The 19,509-nt window shown below is 22.1% G+C and overlaps 1 protein-coding gene across 7 annotated transcripts in view; it reads left to right on the top strand.

Annotated features, from left to right (window-relative positions):
• LOC117172330 (glycerol-3-phosphate phosphatase-like) overlaps positions 1–19,006 on the top strand; it is a 78,171-nt gene extending 59,165 nt beyond the window's left edge. For 5 of the 7 annotated variants that reach the window (XM_033360128.1, XM_033360126.1, XM_033360127.1 and 2 more), the window contains exons 2-5: positions 2,487–2,600; positions 6,651–6,899; positions 12,105–12,353; positions 18,539–19,006. In XM_033360128.1, coding sequence (XP_033216019.1) covers positions 2,513–2,600; positions 6,651–6,899; positions 12,105–12,353; positions 18,539–18,885 — 933 coding nt within the window. In that variant the 5' untranslated portion in view covers positions 2,487–2,512 and the 3' untranslated portion in view covers positions 18,886–19,006. Of the gene's footprint in view, positions 1–2,151; positions 2,166–2,308; positions 2,601–6,650; positions 6,900–12,104; positions 12,354–18,538 lie in introns of those variants that run through there. The other 2 variants (XM_033360131.1, XM_033360124.1) reach the window with 2 other exon arrangements.
• The last annotated feature ends 503 nt before the right edge of the window (positions 19,007–19,509 follow it).

Here is a 19,509-nt window from a genome sequence, read left to right as displayed (position 1 = left end):
AACAAAATTTATTTTATTTAGTATAATGCTCCTGAAAATACATATTATATTATAATTTTTCAGTCTTTGATGCTTCAAAAAACCCGTTTTCAAGACCAGTAAAATTTTAGAAATTGCTTTACATTGCAACATTTTAAGTTATGTAAAAACTTGATAACTTTACTAAACTTTTAAATTTATTACAAAAAAAAAATTCGCTTTTTATCAAATTTAAACTGTATTAGAAATTATTCAAGTTTAAAATTGACATGTATGGTATTCACTTACAAATAAATTTTTAATAATTGCATATGAAATTGACTATCAAGCCTTCAAAAATACTTCAGTATTTAATTTGGGCACATTTGACATTACATCTTGAGTCAAGACTTTCTCCTTTTACCTATATTTATTTTCAATCTATTTCTCCTTCTCATAATAGGTGTATACTCGGAATCTCCCGTATAAAGGCAACTTTGTCGACGATTTTTCAAATTCAACAATCGTATTTTTTGTTCAGCGTCTTGAAAAGTTTCTACAAAAAATGTTGGATAGGGACAGTTTATGTTTAAGTTAATAATCTGAAATCTAAAAAATTTCCGGAAAACATCTTTTTTGCAATTTATTTTAATGTTATAGAATCACCAATAATATATTTCACATTCTTCTTGGGCGAGTACAATTTTTTAAAATACAAATAAATAAATTTCTATTTTTATGCACACGATGAAAAGAATTTAAGTTCTTGTCTTGCACGATGTTTCTTAACACGTATTTGACCTAGGCCTAAAGTGTTTTTTCTTTTCATATTAATTATGTTTCAGTCGTCATTGTACACAATATTTATCAAAAACTATTTACTGAAAATAATACTTTTATCATTGATATATATATAACTTCATCAAACATTCAAACTAGGTCAGGTTGACCAGAAGTCCCTTGACGAGCGCGATATGGCAGATGTGTGGCGTAATAGAGTATCTCTCGTGAATTCCCGACTTTGGGAAAGCCTCCGCAAAACTCCACAAATTTTTTTTTGTGATATATTATTCCTATTTGCGACCCATTTTATTATTTTTAATTCGGAACAGCAAGAGTCTGCTTATAGTTAATAACAGATATTTATATTTTAATGTCCCATTTGTGCCCCATAATAATTTAATTACTTTTTTTGAAAATAGAAAAACTGGTCTGGGCCTTGCCAAATCTTGCCCAGGGACATCTCCACGTGAAATATCTAATGGTGGGAGGGTACCCCCCCCCCCAGAGTCAGGAATCTGTATCGAAACTCTGAAATGTAGGTCAAAGATATTTCTTTCTGTAGGTACTCTGAAACTACTTTGGCGCCATCTGTTAGTACTCGCCGCGACTAAGGGAATTAAAATTATGGTTTGACATAATGGAAATGTAACGAGTTTAAACTAGGTTAAAGCATAATAAAAATGAAACGAATTAAAATTATGCTTTAACATAATGGAGTAATGGTTCCAATTAGGTTAAAGCATAATAAAAAAATAATAAAGCGATTTACAATTATATCTAGGCATGTCAATAATTGCCAACTGTTAGACATCATATTAATGTTCCGTAAAGAAAATATTCTGAATTCTTTTGGATTTCCGTAAAGCATGACAGTAATTGTTTGGAAAATAAATAAGAACAATTTTAGCACACTTGTCATATAAAAAGAAATATTATTATTTTAAAGCATAAAATAAATAAAATAAACTTATGTCTGGACATAATAATAATGCCTATTTCAAAGTAAAACCTTTGAAGTGGAAAATTCAACTATTAGATTGGAAATCCCATTAAAAATTAAAATAATTGGTTGAAAATGCATTTATTTTGTTGAAAATTATGATTTTTTGGAAGAAAATTAATCTTTTTGTTAGACACTTCATTTCTTTGGTTGAAAACAATTTTTTAAATTGAAAATTCAACATTTATTTAACTGAAAATTAAACTATTCTATTTTTTGTTGAAAATTTATAGTTTTTTGTTGAAAATTGATAGTTTTTTGTTGAAAATTCATCTATTTTGTTGAAAATTTGTATTTTTTGGTAGAAAATATAACTTTTTGATAAGGTGTAAAGGATTTTTATAAAAAATTGTACAATTTCAAACAATTGAAATTTGTTTTTAGTTGTTGACGATCAGTTCACATTAACGTGGGTCATTTTATTGTAAGTGAAAAAGGAGGGTGTAAAAACTGTCGGATCATTTGCGATTATTGATGTGTGTGAGACTTCATGTTTATTCAAGTATTAGCTCATTTACATGAAGTGATAAAGAGTTGAGCAGTGATTGCGAAGCTGCATTTTAAATATGTGTAGATTCATTAAACGTCGGTTCTTCGATATCGTTCCCGATTTTAAAAAAGGATTTTAACACATTTATTTTACAACTCTTTTATGGTTGTGACGTACAATAAATTTGATCTCAGTGAAATATTTTTAGTGCCTGTGCTTATCATTTATTAAACTTGAATTTTTCTTTTCATTCAGCGAGTTAACAAAAGTTCTGCAAACAAATGTCTACCACGTATTTAAAATCCTTGAGTGATGAGCAAATAAGAGAATTTTTGGATTCTTTTGATACCATTTTAACAGATTGTGATGGTAAGTTAAATTACAATTTTTATAATAATACTTAATTGATTTCTGTGGTGACAAAATATGGTATTTTTGAGATAAAATTAGGGTGCAGGTATTTTTCAGATTTGAATGAAAAATTTCTATAATTTTATGGATATTTGAAGTTTGAAGATTGTTTAAAAAAATCCATACTTTAAATATCTATAACGTATTTCTTAATTTAAATATTAAATTATTCTTTACAAAATCTGATGTGGTGTATGATTTCCCTGTTCCGTCGAAAAATTAAAAACAGGTTTAAAATTAACTAAATAATATCGGTTTTTTTGAACATGTAATAAAAACTTTCTTGAATCATATTCAATATTATTCAGTTTTGAAATCCTAGTATAATTTAAAATTATTTTTTACTTAAAAATTTTTATTTTTATTATGAATGTACAATGTTGACAAATTTACTTTACTAATTCATAACGTTAATTAAAAAATGAACAGTTAGTTTAATTTTAAAATTTAAATACTCTATTTTTGGTTAAAAATAATTTTTTAAATGAAAATTGAACTATTCTACTTTTAAGTTGGAAATTGATCTGTTTTCATTCAAAATTAAACTTTGTTATTAAATTATATTTTTTAGAAGAAAAATAGTCTTATTAGTCGAAGCATCATTTCGGTTAAAAATTCATTTCTTTGACTGAAAACTGAAGTATTTTGTTAAAAAAAATTTTAATGAATATTTTTTTTCTAACTGACAATTTAACTACTCTATTTTTAGTTGTAAATTCTTTTTATTTGTTGAAATTTCCTTTTTTTGTTGTTAAAAATTGAATCATTTGATTTTTGGTTGAAACTTAATCTTTTGGGTTAAAAATTCAACACTTTTGCTAAAAATAAATTCATTTTCTATTAAAATTCAACTATATTGTTAAGAATGTGTCTATTTTTTTAGAACAGTAATATCATTAGTTCATTAGTTCATCTTTTTGATTAAGGTTGACTTTCTATGGTTGAAAATTCATTTTTTTGTTGAGAATTAATTTTTATAACTGAAAATTTAACTATTTTGTTTTTCGTTGAAAATTCATGTCTTTTTTTGAAATTTTTCTTTTTTCGAAAATTAATTTTCTTGTTTCAAACATCATCTTTTTGGATAAAAATTTATTTCTTTGGTTGGAAATTAACCATTTTCTTGAAAATTCGAATGTTTTTGTTAAAAAATGATTTTTTTACTTAAAATTAATCTATTTATTTCGAAGTTAAAAATTTATCTCTTTCAGGTAAGAACTAAACTGTTTTGTTGAAAATTCGTATTTTTTGTTAGAAAAGTAATCTCATTAGTTCATTAATTCATGATTTTGCGTAAAAATGTATTTCTTTGGTGGAAAATTGATCTATTTTGTTGAAATGTTGTTTTTCTAACAGAAAATTTAAATATTACATTTTTGGTTCGAAATTTATCTTTTTTGGTAGAAATTAATTAATTAATCTTTTTTATCTGCTATTTTGGTTGAAAATTATTTTATTTGAAAATTTAACTATTCTAAGTTCAAAATTTATTTGTTTTTGATAAAAATTAAACTGCTTTATTGAAAATTCATCTTTATTGGCAGAAAAGTAATCTCATTAGTTGAAACACCATATTTTTGGTTATAAATGAAGTTTTTTGTTTAAAAAATGATCTATTTTGTTTAAAATACATTTTTTTATTGTTGAAAATTTGTCATTTTTGGTAGAAAATTAAATGTTTGGTTGAAAACTAATATTTTGGGTTGAAACTTTAACTATTTAGTTAAAAATTAATTTTTTGATTAAAGGTTTATCATATCAGTTTTGAAATCCTAGTTTTATAAGCGTCCATTCTTTTTTTAATTACAAAAAATATTATTTTGACTGTACTTTGATTATTGCTGGTTAAAATTTAATAAATTTAAATTCCCAAAAATTTAGTTTGAAATTTAACAATTGTAAAGATTTTACACGTGTGAAATTCAAAGCTTAGTATATGGATTTTTCGTAATTTAATTGATTTCAAAAATAATAGATTTAAAATTTAGTATTAAAAAGTGGACACTTCCAAATTCACAACCTTAATACGTGAGACATTTTTTATTTAAAAACATGAATACTTTACATTTTTTTTTAAAAGATTTTTTAATTAAGCCCTGCAATATTCTACAAAAATTGAAAATAATTTGAATTTTTTAAAAATGCATTTTTTTGGTTAAATACTTTCTTAAAAATAAAAAAAATCTTTCCTTATAATTCAAATTTTTGGTTGAGAATTCTTGAATATACTTGAAATTTTTTTGTAGTAAATTAATCTTTTTGTTTAAAAATGCATCTTTTCTAACTGAAAACTTAACTTTTTGGTTAAGAATTCTTGAATTTGGTTGAAAATTGGTGTTGAATAATATGAAAAAGCTTTTAAAATTTATTAAATTGATTTATTTTTAAAAATTCGTTTAATAATTTCACGATTATAAATAGAGGAAACTTGAAACCGAATAATTTAAGATTAAAACATGGATAATAAGATATTTTCAAAATTCATGCCTTTAAAATTTAAAGTGTTTAGAAATATACTTTCAACTGTAAAGTCTTACTGATTTATTATTTCAGTAATTGATATTAAAAATAAAAATTTTAATATTTGGTCAATTAAATTTTCGAGATTTTCGCTAATCCTGAATAGCGACTGAAATACCTTTTTTGTTTCAAATGTATTTTGTTAAAAATAAATTTTTTGGTTAATTCGTAATTTTAGTTGAAAAATCTTTTTTTTTCTTTCTAAAATTGAACTATTTTATGAACATTTTGTATATGCATGTATTTTGTTAAATATTTTAGGATTTTTTTGTAAAAAATTAATACTTTTGCTTGAAGTATCATTTCTTTAGTTGAAAAGTAGTTTTTTTTAGTGAAAATTAATTTTTAAACTAATAATTTAACTATTCCATTTTTCTTCGAAATTTGTTTGTATTGACATTTAATCTTTTTCGTGGAAAATTTATTTTATTGGTTTACAATTTAACTTCTTTTTTTGAAAATTTATTTGAGATTCTTAAAAACCTATTTCTCTATCTCAAAACAAAACTTTTCTATTTTTTGTTGAAAATTTATATTTTTTAGTTGAAAATTCATCTATATTATTAAAAATTATTATTTGTTGGTAGAAAATTAATCTTTTTAGTAGAAATTTCATTTCTTTAAGTGAAGATTAGTTAAAAAAAAATTAAAAATGAATTTTTTCAACTAAAAACGTAACCATTTCATTTTTCCTCGAACTTTCTTTTTATAGAAATTTAGTCTTTTTGACAGAAAATTTTGTTATTTGGTTGAAAATTTGACTATTTTTTTGACGATTTATTTTAATTACTTCGAAATTCATTTCTCTAACTGAAAATGAAACTATTCTATTTTTAGTTCTAAACTTATTTTTTTAAATTGAAAATTCATCTATTTTGTTGAAAATTTATCTTTTTTCGGCAGAAAATAAACATTTTGGTCGAAATATAATTCATTTGGTTAAAAATTAGTTTTTTTATTAACAATTAATTTTTTTTACTACAAATTTGAGTATTCCATGTTTTGTCGAAATTCTTTTTATGGACATTTTATCTTAGATCAGGAACGAGACATTTTTAAAAATTATTTTAATTCTGATTTATATTAAGAGAATTAGCAAAAAAAATACCTCTTCCCAGTCAGAATTTGTCAGATTTTTTAAAATTATTTTTCTACAAACAAAAATTTTTCAGAATTGGAAATTTCGCTCTTCATAATTTAAGAATATATATTTATATGAATCGAGAAATATTGAAAAATAATTTGAATTCTAATTTATAAAAAGTAAATTTACAAAAATAATCTCTTTTCCAAGTCAGACTTTGTCCGATTTTGAAAATTCCTTGTCTAAAATCGAAAAAATACGTGACGCCTAATTTCGTCTAGAAAACAAAATATTTTGTTTTGCCAATAGATTCTACTACTTGAAATGTAAATAAAAAAATAAAAATAAATTTTGCCTGACTGGTTTGAAATGGATCTTGTTGCATAATTTATTTTTTTTGTCAGGAGTTCTATGGTTGAACGTGCAGAAATTGTTCAAAACTTCAGACGTCTTGAACACTTTTCGCAGTCTGGGGAAAAAAATTTTCTTTGTGACAAACAACAGCCTCCAAACTACGAAGCAATTTGTCGAAAAATGCAAAAACATGGGCTTTATCGCCGAGGAAGAGGATATGCTTTGTACTTCACTACTGGTTGCAACTTATCTCAAAGAGTTGAACTTTAAAAAGAAAGTCTATATTGTTGGCAGCGAGGGTAAAATTTTTAAAGAATATTTTATGGAACCGATCAAAAATTACGTTACACATTTTTTAGGTTTTGTTTTTGCCAAATTTTATGTAAACAAACGTAGAAAAAATGTTCTCAAATAAGAAAAAAAGACATTATTTTAAACGGTAAAAAGTTTTTTTTTTCTTGAAAATGTGAAACTCGGGCAATTGTTTATAAAATTTGTTTACGGCAGTAATAATTCTTAAGTTTCATCAATGTTTTGTTACTATATAAAACTTTCAAACAAATTTCAGGAATTGTGTGGAAAACAACAAATTTTCGCGCGCTTAAATGACACATTATAGTGATTGTTTATAAAATTTGTTAATAACAATTGATTTACTTATCAAATTTATTATTTACGTACTGCAATCATTTTAAAAAGGTTAAAATCATTTTTTTCTGAAAAAAAATTTGTTTTCTATGTTTGTTGTTTACATAGAATTCTATTATTTTAGTAGAAAATTCAACTGTTTCCTTGAAAATGAACTTTTTAGTTGAAAAATCACGTTTTCGAGCTAAAAATTCCTATATTTCGTACAAAATTTGCATTTTTGATTTGAAAATTCGACAATTTGGTTAACAAATTTTTTCAATTTTTTTGTCTATTGACTGAAAACTCTTTCTTGGTTCAAAAGTCAACTTTTTTTTTGAGTTCCTCTTTTTAGCTTAAAAACTCATCTGCCATGGTAGAAATTTCTCCTCTTTTTGCAAAAAAACAACAATTAAAATTCTTTTTTGTTTCACATATAAACTAATTTTTTCTGAATTCGTATTTTTATTTGAAGATCTATCTCTTTTGTTGAAAATTCTATTTATCCTTTTTGTGTAAAATTTCTATTACTTTCATAGAAATTTCAACTATTTGGGTGAAAATGATTAGTTTTTGCTTCAAAATTTAAAATGATCTGTTTTGTTTTAAGATTCCACTATATAGTTGAAAATTCTTGTATTTTTTTGAATTAAACTCAACTATTTTTTAATTAAAATAAAAATATTTTTTGAATAAAAAATCAATTAATTTTTTCATCATTTAGTTGAAAATTGAATTATTTTGTTAAAAATTTAGCTATTTTGTTGAAAGTTTAATTATTTTGTTAAAAATCCGACTATTTTGTTAAAAATGTAATTATTCAGTTGAAAATTCAACTATTTTGTTAAAAATTTAATTATTTTGTTTAAAATTCAAATATTTTGTTTCAATATTTCATTATTTTGTTACAAATTTAATTACTTTGTTAAGAATTCAACTATTTTGTTGAAAGCTTAATTATTTTGTTAAAAATTTAAATGTTTAGTTGAAAGTTCATCTATTTTATTGAAAATTAAACTGTATATTTTTTAATTTAACAGTTTTGTTGAAAGTTCAATTATTTAATTAAAAATTTAGCTATTTTGTTGAAAGTTTAATTATTTTGTTAAAAATCCGACTATGTTGTTAAAAATTTAATTATTTAGTTGAAAATTAAACTATTTTGTTAAAAATTTAATTATTTTGTTTACAATTCAACTATTTTGTTAAAAATTTAATTATATTATTCAAAATTGTACTCTTTTGTTGTAAGTTCAATTAATTTGTTAAAAATTCAACTGTTTGTTTGAAAATTTAATTATTTAGTTGAAAATTCGTGTTTTTTTGTTTGGTTGAATGCAATTATTTTTTAATTGAAATTATAATCTTTTTTTAATTATAAGTGAACTAATTTTTCCTTGATAATTCATCTTTTTGGTGAAATTTGTACTTCTTTCTTATTTTTTTTTTGAAAGTTTAATTATTTGGTCGAAAATCTAATTATTTTGTTTCAAATTCAACTATGTTGTTGAAAATTTAATTATTTACTTTAAAATTCGTGTTTCTTGGGTTTTCTTTTGTTGAATGCAACTATTTTTAAATTAAAATAAAAAAGCTTTTTTACAAAAAGTGAACTAATTTTTCCTTGCGAATTCATCTTTTTGGTGAAATTTGTACTTCTCTCTTTAAAATTCATTTCTGTTGGAGATTCATTATTTAGTTGAGAGTTTAATTATTTTGTTAAAAACTCTATTATTTTGTTGAAAGTTAAATTATTTCGTTAAAAATTAAATTATTTAGTTACCAATTTAATTATATTGTTTGAAATTCAACTGTTTTGTCAAAAAGTTAATAACATCGTTCAAAATTGAACTCTTTTGTTGTAATTTCAATTAATTTGTTAAAAATTCAACTGTTCATTTGAAAATTTAATTATTTAGTTGAAAATTCGTGTTTTTTTTTGGTTGAATGCAAATATTTTTTATTTGATATTAAAATCTTTTTTTTAATTAAAAGTGAACTAATTTTTCCTTGAGAATTCATCTTTTTGGTGAAATTCGTACTTCTTTCTTTAAAATTAATTTTTGTTAGAGATTCATCATTTCGTTGAAAATTTAATTATTTTGTTAAAAATTCAATTATTTGGTTAAAAGTTTCATTATTTCGTTAAAAATACAATTATTTGAGTTTAAAATTCAACTATTTTGTTGAAAATGTATTTATGAAGTTGCAAATTTAATCATATTGTTTGAAATTCAACTGTTTTGTTGAAAATTTAATTATTTTGTTAAAAATGCAACTGTTTTGTTTGAAAATTAAATTATTTAGTTGAAAATTCAAATATTTCTTTGAAAATTTAATTATTTTGTTAAGAATTGAACTATTTTGTTGAAAGTTTAATTATTTTGTTAAAAATTTAAATGTTCAGTTGAAAGTTCATTTATTTTATTGAAAATTTAACTGTATATTTTTTAATTTAACTGTTTTGTTGGAGGTTCAATTATTTTGTTAAAAATTTCAACATTTATTTGAAAATTCAAATATTTCGTTGAAAATGTATTTATTTAGTTGCAAATTAAATTATGTTGTTTTAAATTTTACTGTATTGTTGAAAGTTTAATTATTATTTTTTAAACAACTATTTTGTTCGAAAATTTAATTATTTGATTAAAAATTCGACTATTATGTTTAAAATGGAATTATTTCGTTCAAAAGTGAACTATTTTGTTAAAAATCAAACAATTATTTTGTTCAAAATTAAACATTATTTTTGAACTTGAATTTTTTAAATTAAAAATTTGATCATTTTATTGAAAGTTCATCTTTCTAGGTTGAAAATTCAACTATTTGGTTTAAAGTATAAGTATTTTGTTGAAAATTTTTCTCTCTTACTTTCACTTTCAACTATTTTATTATAAGTTCAACTGATTAATTAAAAATGAATTTGTTTATAAAAATTCAACAATTTGCTTGAAAATTCAACTCGTTGGTTAAAAATTTAAATAAATTGTTGAAAATGAAACTGTTTTCGGTTAAAGTTTAATTTCTTTCAATTAAAAATTACACGATCAACTGGTTGATTAAAACTTATTTTATTTTTTAAAAATTGAATTATTTGGTTGAAAACGAAACTGTTTTTGGAAAAATTTCATCTTTTTTTATTTAAAATTCGACCATTTGATTTAAAATTCATTGTTTGGACTTGGAAATTAAATTTTTTATTAAAAATTTATGATTTTTTGTGGAAAAGTCAACTTTTTGGTGGTAAATTAACTTTTTCATTAATAATTCTTCTATTTTTTGAAAATTAATCTTTTTAGATAGAAAATTCGTGCCTCTTGCGTGAAAATTAATATTTTTTGGTAGGAAATTCAATCTTAATTGGTCGGAAATTCAAGGATTTTGATAAAATGTCACTTTTCCTAGAAAATTCAATTTTTGTTGTTGAAAATTCGTCTTTTTGGTCAGAAAATTCGACCCTCTTGGTTGAAAATGTAACATTTTGGTTAAAAATACATCTCTTTTTCTTAAAAATCCAACTATTTGGTTGAAAAAGAAACTGTTTTTGTTGACGTTTATTCTTTGTGGTTGAAAATTCGAATTATTTGTTTAGAATTCGCCTTTTTGGATAGAAAGTTCAACTACTTTAGTATAAAATTATACTATTTGCTTAATTTTCCACCGTTTGTGAAAGATTTCCTCTTTTTTACTCAAAAATTCAGTTTCTTTTGTCGAGAATTCATTCATTTGGCTGAAAATGAGTTTTTTCTGTAGACAATTGAACTAATTTGTTAATAATCCGCCTTTTTAGCTTCAAATTTCAACTATTTTGTATAAAATTCGTCTTTTTGGATTCAAAATTTAACAATTTGACAGAAAATTGAACTATGTCTTTGCAAATTTAATTTCTTGGTGAAAAATTTATCCATTTCAAAAAATGAAATTATTTTTGGTCGAAATTTAATCCTTTTTTTATTAAAAATTCGACTATTTGATTTAAAATTCATTGTTTTGACTTGAAAATTAACTTTCATTAAAAAATGATTTTTAGTGGAAAAGTCAACTATTTGTTAGAAAATTAAAACTTAATTGGTCAAAAATTCAAGGATTTTTTTAAAAAGTCACTTTTCTTTGAAAATTCAATTTTTTTGTTAAGAATTCGTCTTTTTAGTAAGAAAATTAGACCCTCTTGGTTGAAAATGTAACATTTTAGTTTAAAATACATCTCTTTTCCTTAAAAGTTCAACTCCGTAGTTGAAAATTCATCTTTTTAGGTTGAAAATTTAACGATTTTGATAAAAATTCTTCGTTTTTTCAAAAATTTAATTGTTTTGCTTGAAAATTCGTCTTTTTTGATAGAAATTTCGTCCACCTTTGTTGAGAATTCATCTTTTGGTAAAAAAGTTTTTGGTTGAATAATCAACTTTTTAGAGGCAAATTAACATTTTTATCAGTAATTTAACTATTTTGTTGAAACTTATTTGGGGGGGGGGGGGTTGAAAGTTCAACTCTTTTGTTGAAAATTCTTCTTCTTGGATAAATATGTGTTCTTTTGTATTGAAAATTAATCTTTTGAGGATAAAAATTAAACTCTCTTCTAAAAAAATCGTTTATTTTTATTTACAGATTCAACTTTTTTGTTAAAAATTGGTCTTTTTCGAAAATTCAACTGCTTGGTTGAAAAATTGGTCCTTTGGGATTCAAAATTCATTCTTTTTGGTAGAAAATTAATTTTTTTCGTACTTATACAATAATTTTATTTTATTGAATTTATTTTCCTATTATTTTCCTATATTCTGGAAAAATCACCCGATTTCCCCTGACGTTGTTTTTTATCGGTCCCTTATTTTTTTAAAGATTATTACTAATCTCTTATTTATTTTATAAAAAATGTTCAGGAATAGCAAAGGAATTGGCAGCTGTCGGTATAGAAAGTTTTGGTTGGGGTCCAGATGTTTTAAACGATATTTCTGAAGTTCCGAAAATAAAAAGAGACCCTGAAGTGGGTGCAGTTATCATTGCTTTTGACGAGCATTTGAGTTACCTCAAAATGGTGAAAGCAGCCACATATCTGAGGGATGAAAATTGTCTTTTTATCGCTACAAATATGGATGAAAATTTTCCTGGGGAGGTATTCATGTACCCAGGTAAATAAGGGACCTCCTAAAAATTATATTTTTAGTTATAAATTTCAATTTTTAAACAAAATTTAACAGTTTTGTTAAAAAGTCGTCCTTTTTGTTTTAAAAATTCAACAATCTTCTAAAAAAAAATGTTTTTTTTGGGTTCAAAATTCAAGTATCCCTCTGAAAAATTTACTTCTTAATTAAAGCTCATATTTTTTGGTTGAAAACTGAAATTGAAATCCTTTTTGGATAAAAATTCAACTATGCTTTTTGAAAATTTGTCATTTTAATTAAAAATTGATTTATTTTAGTAGAAATTGCATCCTTCTTTGATAAAAAAAATCAACTTATTGGTTAAAAGGTCAAAAGTTTAGTTAAAAATTCAATTGTTTTGTTGCAGATTTAATTATTTTGTTGAGAAATTATCTTTTTTTTGTTGAAAATTCCACTATTTTTTTTTAATTTGTCTTTTTTATTTAAAAAATTAATCCATTTTAGAATAAAAATTTACGTCTTACTTAAAACTTATGTTTCTATATCGAAAAATAAAATTAAAATTTTTTTTTGATGAAAGTTTAACTTTTTTGAAAATTTTTTCTTTTTATTTTAAAAAGTCATCATTTTTGTTTGAAAATTCAACAGTTTTGTTAAAAAGAAATTTCTTGTGTTCAAAATTCAACTATGTTCGTAGAAAATTTACTTCTTATTTAAAACTAATATTTTTCTAATAAAAAGTCAAACAGAAATCTTTCTTTTTATGGAAATTCAACTATTATTTTTGAAAATTTGTCATTTTAATTAAAAAATTCAACTATTTTAGTAGAAATTTCATCCTTTCTGAATAAAAAAAGCAACTAATTTGTTAAAAATTCAACAATTTTGTTAAAAAGTCATCATTTTTAGTTGAAAACTCGAGAGTCTTCGCGAAAAATTGACTTTTTATTTCAAATTAATATTTTTATATTGAAAAGTAAGAATGAAATTTCTTTTGGATGGAAATTCAACTATTGTTTTTGAACATTTGTCCTTTTAATTAAAAAATTCATCTATTTTATTAGGAATTGCATGTTTCTTTGATAAAGAAAAATCAGCTTATTGGTTAAAAATTAAAAAGTTTAGTTCAAATTCAACTATTTTGTTGCAAATTTAATGATTTTGTTGCGAATTATTTATTTTGTTGGAAATTTAACTATGAAAATGATTGAGAAATTTAATTTTTCGTTTGAAAATTCAACTGGTTTGTTGATAATTCATATTTTTACTTTGAAAAGTCAACTAAAATATTTTTTGTTTGCAAATTCAATTATTTTTTTTTTGAAAATTTGTCTTTTTATTTTTATAAATTTATAAATTTTTGTAGAAATTGCATCGTTCCTGGATAAAAAAAAGCAACTTCCACAACATTTTTGTTTAAAAATTCAACTGTTTTTTTGTTGAAAATCTGTGTTTTCGATTTAAAAATTCAAGTTAATTCGCAGGAAATTTACTTTTTATTTATAATTTATTTTTTATGACAATTAAACTATTCGTTTGAAAAATTTTCTTTTCGGTTTAAAAATTCATTTGTTTTAGTAGAAATTTCATCTTTCTTGGATAAAAATACATGTATTTGGTTGAAAATTCAACAATTTTTTGATGAAAATTCGACTACTTTTTTTATTTATCTTTTCGGTTTCAATATTCATTTGTTTTAGTAGAAATTCCATACCTTTAGTTGAAATTAAAATTTTTTTTATTGAAATTTCAACGGCATTTATAAAAGTTAAACTTTCTTGTTAAAAATTGGTGTTTTTGTATTAAGATTTCTCTGTTTTTCTCCAAATCTAAAAAATTTTGATGAAAAAAAACTTTTTGATTCAAATTCATATTTTCTGATAAAATTCAATTTTTGTACAGATAGATTTGTATTTGTTGAACATTTATATTTTGGTTTGAAAAATATTTTTGCATTTTTTGTTGAAAATTTATCTTTTTAGGTTGAATATTACATTATTTTGTTGAAAATTCAAGTATTTTGTTAAAAATACATCTTTTATGGTAGAAAAGTAAATTATTTATTATTTTATTATTATTAATTACTTATTATTTTTGAAAACTATAAATTACATACGTAAATTTCCCATTTTCTGTTTAAAAGTTGTATTTTGATTATTTGTATTATTTTTGAAAAAGTAAAAAGATAATTGAAATATTTTTTGGTCAAAAATTTAACTATTCTTGGGGGTAATTTGGTCTTTTTAAAATAAAAATGTATTTGCTCAGTAGAAAATGCGTCTTTTTGGATAAAAATGCAACTTTTTGGTTGAAAATTCAACAATTTGGTTAAAAAGTAATACTTTTTGTCTGAAAATTGAACTATTTTGTTGAAAATTTACTTATTTAAGATTCATATTTGAAGGTTATTTCGTAGGAAATTTACTTTTTGTTTAAAACTCATATTTTTTATAGGAATTCAACTATTTGTTTGAAAATTTTTCTTTTTGGTTTAAAAATTCATCCGTTTGAGTAGAAATTTCATCTTTTTTATTTAAAATTCTACAATTTTGTTTAAAAAATAGTCCTTTTTTTGTTGAAAATTCAACTGTTTTGTTGAAAATTTGTATTTTCGGGTTCAAAATTTAAGTTATTTCATATGAAATTAACTTTTTGTTAAAAACTCATATTTTTTGGATGAAAATGAAAATTTTCCTTTTCGGTTTAGAAATTCATCTGTTGTAGTAGAAATTTTATCTTTCTAGGATAAAAATGCTCCTTTTTCGTTTAAAATTCAACAATTTTGTAAAAAAGTTATCCTTTTTGTCTTAAAATTTAATTATTTTGTAGAAAATTTATATTTTAATGTTAAAAAGTTGACTGAAATATTTTTTTTATGAAACTTTTTTGAAAAATTACCTTTTTGGTCTAAAAATGTATCTATTTTAGTAGAAATTTTATATTTTGGATAAAAATGTAACTATTGGGTTGAAAATTCAACTGTTTTGTCGAAAATTCATATTTTTGAGTTCAGAATTCGAGTAATTTCGTAGGAAATTTATTTCTTGTTAAAACTCATTTTTTTTTAATTGAAATTTTAACGGCATTTATCAAAGTTAAACTTCTTTGTTAAAAATTTCTATTTTTGCATTAAGGTTTATCGGTTTATTTCAAAATCTGAATATTTTGTTGAAAATAAACTTTTTGATTAAAATTCATAGGAAATTTATGTCATGTTTAAAACTCATATTTTTTCGATGAAAATTTAACTACTTTTTTTAAAACTTATCTTTTCGGTTTCAAAATTCATCTGTTTTAGTAGAAATTCGATGTCTTTAGTTGAAAAATAAATTTTTTTGGGTCAAATGATGTATTTTTGAAAAAGTAAAAAGATAATTGAAATCTTTTTTTTTTTTTAAATTTAACTATTTTTAATTGAAAAATTTATTTGTTTAGTAGAAAATGCATCTAACTTGGATAAAAATGTAACTTTTAGGTTGAATATTCAACAATTTCGTTAAAAATTCACCCTATTTGTTTGAAAATTAAACTATTTTGTACAAAACTTCCTTAAAATTAATATTTTAATGTTAGAAAGTCAACTGAAATCTTTTTTGGTTGAAACTTCAAGTATTTTTTTGAAAAATGATCTCTTTGTTTTAAAAATTCATATGTCTGAGTGGAAATTTAATTTTTTTTTATAAAAATACAACTATTTGGTTTAAAATTCAACAATTTAAAAAAAAATTAAAAAAAAAACAATTTTTTTTTTTCGTTAAAAATTCAACTGTTTTTTTATAATTTGTATTTTTGGGTTCAAAATTAAAAAGTTATTGTGGAGGAAATTTAATTTCTGTTTAACACTCATATTTTTTTATGATAATTGAACCATTTGTTTGAAAATTTTTCTTTACGGTTAAAAATACATCTGCTTGAGTAAAAAAATTTCATCTCTCTTTTATAATAATACAAGTATTGGAATTAATATTAAACAATTTTGTTAAAAAATCATCCTTTTTGGTTGAAAATTCAACTGCTTTTTTGTTATAAATTTGTATTTTTGGGTTCAAAATTCAAGTTATTTCGTAGGAAATTTACTTTTTGTTTAAAACTAATATTTTTTGGATAAAAATGAAACTATTCGTTTGAAAATTTTTCTTTTCGGTTTAAAAATTCATTTGTTTTAATAGAATTTTCATCTTTCTTGGATAAAAATATAAGTATTTGGTTGAAAATTCAACAATTTTTTGATGAAAATTCGATTAATTTTTTTTATTTATCTTTTCGGTTTCAAAATTCATCTGTTTTAGTAGAAATTCCATATCTTTGGTTGAAATTAAAAAAATTTTTTTATTGAAATTTCAATGGCATTTACAAAGGTTAAACTTTCTTGATAAAAATGGTGTTTTTATATTAAGATTTCTCTGTTTGTCTCCAAATCTAAAAATGTTTGATGAAAATAAAATTTTTGATTAAAATTAATATTTTCTGATAAAATTCAATTTTTGTACAGATAGATTTGTATTTGTTGAAAATTTATATATTTTTTTGAAAATTATTTTTGCATTTTTTGTTGAAAATTCATCTTCTTAGGTTGAATATTACATTATTTTGTTGAAAATTCAAGTATTTTGTTAAAAATACATCTTTTATGTTAGAAAAGTAAATTTTTGTTTCAAAATAAATTTGAAAATTATAAATTTATCTTATATCTTATTATTTTTGAAAACTATAAATTATATACGTAAATTTCCCATTTTCTGTTTAAAAGTCGTATTTTGATTATTTGTATTATTTTTGAAAAAGTAAAAAGATAATTGAAATATTTTTTGTTTAAAAATTGAATCATTCTTTTCATATTTTTCCTTTTTAATTAAAAAATTTACTTTGTAGAAAATTCACTTCTATAAAATTCATATTTTAATGTTGAAAAGTCAACTGAAATCTTTTTTAGGTGAAAATTTAAGTTTTTTTTTTTAAAATGATCTTTTTGGTTTGAAATTTAATCTGTTTGATTAGAAATTTTATCTTTTTTCGATAAAAATACATCTGTTTGGTTGACAATTCAACAATTCTGACAAAAATTCATCCTTTTTGATTGAAAATTCAACCGGTTTTTTGAAAATTTGTATTTTTGGGTTCAAAGTTCAACAGTTTCGTTAAAAGACTCATTCTTTTTGGTTAAAAATTCAACTGTTTTGTAAAAAAAGTTATTCCTTTTGTCTTAAAATTTAATTATTTCGTTGAAAATTTACTTGTTTGAAATTCAAATTTTAAGGTTGAAAAGTTGACTGAAATCTTTTTTTTATGAAACTTGAAATATCTTTTTGAAAAATTATCTTCTTGGTTTAAAAATGTACCTATTTTAGTAGAAATTTTATATTTTTGGGTAAAAATGTAACTATTCAGTTGAAAATTCAACTTTTTCTTTGAAAATTCGTATTTTTGGTTTCAAAATCCAAGTTATTTCAAAGAAAATTTATTTTTTGTTAAAAACTCATATTTTTTTGATGAAAATTCAACCATTTTTAGAAAATTGGTCTTTTTGGTTGTAGAATTTATCTATTTTTGTTGAAATTTCATATTTCTTGTATAAAAATGTAAGTTTTTGGTTTGAAAATTGAAGAATTTGGTTAAAAAGTCATCCTTTTTGTTTGAAAAGTCGACTGTTTTTTTTTAAATTCATATTTTTTAAATTAAAAATTTAAGTAATTTTATAGGAAATTTACTTCTTGTTTAAAACTTAGATTTTTTGGATGAAAATTCAAATATTTTTTGGAAAATTTGTCTTCGATTTGAAAATTCGTCAGTTTTAGTAAAAATTTCATCATTTTCGTTGAAATTTTAACTATTTTGTTGAAAACTAAGCTTTTTTATTAAAAATTCAACGGCATAGATAAAAGTTAAATTTCTTTATTAAAAATTTTATTTTTGTTTTTAAATGAAATTTTTGCCTGAAATTCATATTTTCTGGCTGTAAATTAAATTATTGTGCAGAAAAATGATTTTTTGTTAAAAATTCATCTTTTTGGATTGTTAATTAAATTATTTTGTTAAAGAGACATTTTTTATGGTAGAAAGTTAAATTTTCCTTGAAAAATAAGTGAAAAAATGATAAATTTGTCCTATATCTTATTATTTTTGAAAACTATTAATTACCTACCTAAATTCTTTGAATAATTTTCTAATTTTTTTTTTTAATGAAAAATTAAATTTTAATCCTAATTTTTTAGGAACTGGCGCATTCGTCCGTTTTGTGGAGACCTGTGTCGATAGAAAACCGATCATCCTGGGAAAACCAGAACCCTACATGAGCAGCATTATTAAAAAAACTTACAACGTTGATCCGAAACGAACTTTAATGATTGGAGATCGAGCAAATACCGACATTCTTCTGGGGACTCGTTGTGGTTTTAAAACACTTCTGGTTCTTTCTGGTGTAACTTCTTTGAAAGATTTGGAAACATGGAAAAATTCTGACGTCCCAGAGGAAAAAGAGTGGCTTCCTGATTTTTACACGGACCAATTGGGAGACCTTCTCCCTTTTCTAGAAAAGTACAAAGCAGAGAAAAGTACTTAATGAAAGTACAAGTGACTTAAATCAAATTTATTCCAGTTGAATTTAACCAATTTTTATAAGATTATTTGCAATTTCTTAAAAGCGATATACTTTAGTTTGTAAAAAATTAATTAATAAAAAACGTTTAATAATCAAGGCTTTTTAATTGACTAAAATTAAATTTTTTCAAAATTTTAATTATTATTTAAGTACTTTACGGGGATTTTGAAATTCACGAATTAGCCTGAATTGATTTTACAATTTGACATTTTTTTTAGAGTGATGACACTATTTTGATACTATTTGAAAAAAAAAAAAAATAATAAAAACTCTATTTTCAATTGAAAAAGACGAATTTTCAACCATGAAAGATTTTATTGTTAAAGAAATAACAGAAATTTCATCAATAATGTTGGGATTTTAAGATAGAAATAGTTGAATTTTTTACAAAGTTGTTAAATTTTTATTATAAAAAATTTTCTTCTACAGTCGATTCTTGTTGATTTTTTTCAGGCAAAAACAGGATTTTTTTACAAAATCTCAGAACTTCCATCCCAAAAAGACAATTTTTCATAAAATATTTGAATTTTTAAGAATAAAGTTAAGTGGCAAGTTTCTACCAAATTTTTAAATTTTCAAGCGAAG

The sequence above is a fragment of the Belonocnema kinseyi genome, chromosome 5 (assembly GCF_010883055.1).
Source record: "Belonocnema kinseyi isolate 2016_QV_RU_SX_M_011 chromosome 5, B_treatae_v1, whole genome shotgun sequence".
Lineage (NCBI taxonomy): Eukaryota > Metazoa > Arthropoda > Insecta > Hymenoptera > Cynipidae > Belonocnema > Belonocnema kinseyi.
Note: the sequence above shows the minus strand (reverse complement) of the source record. Positions and strands in the feature narration are given on the sequence as shown.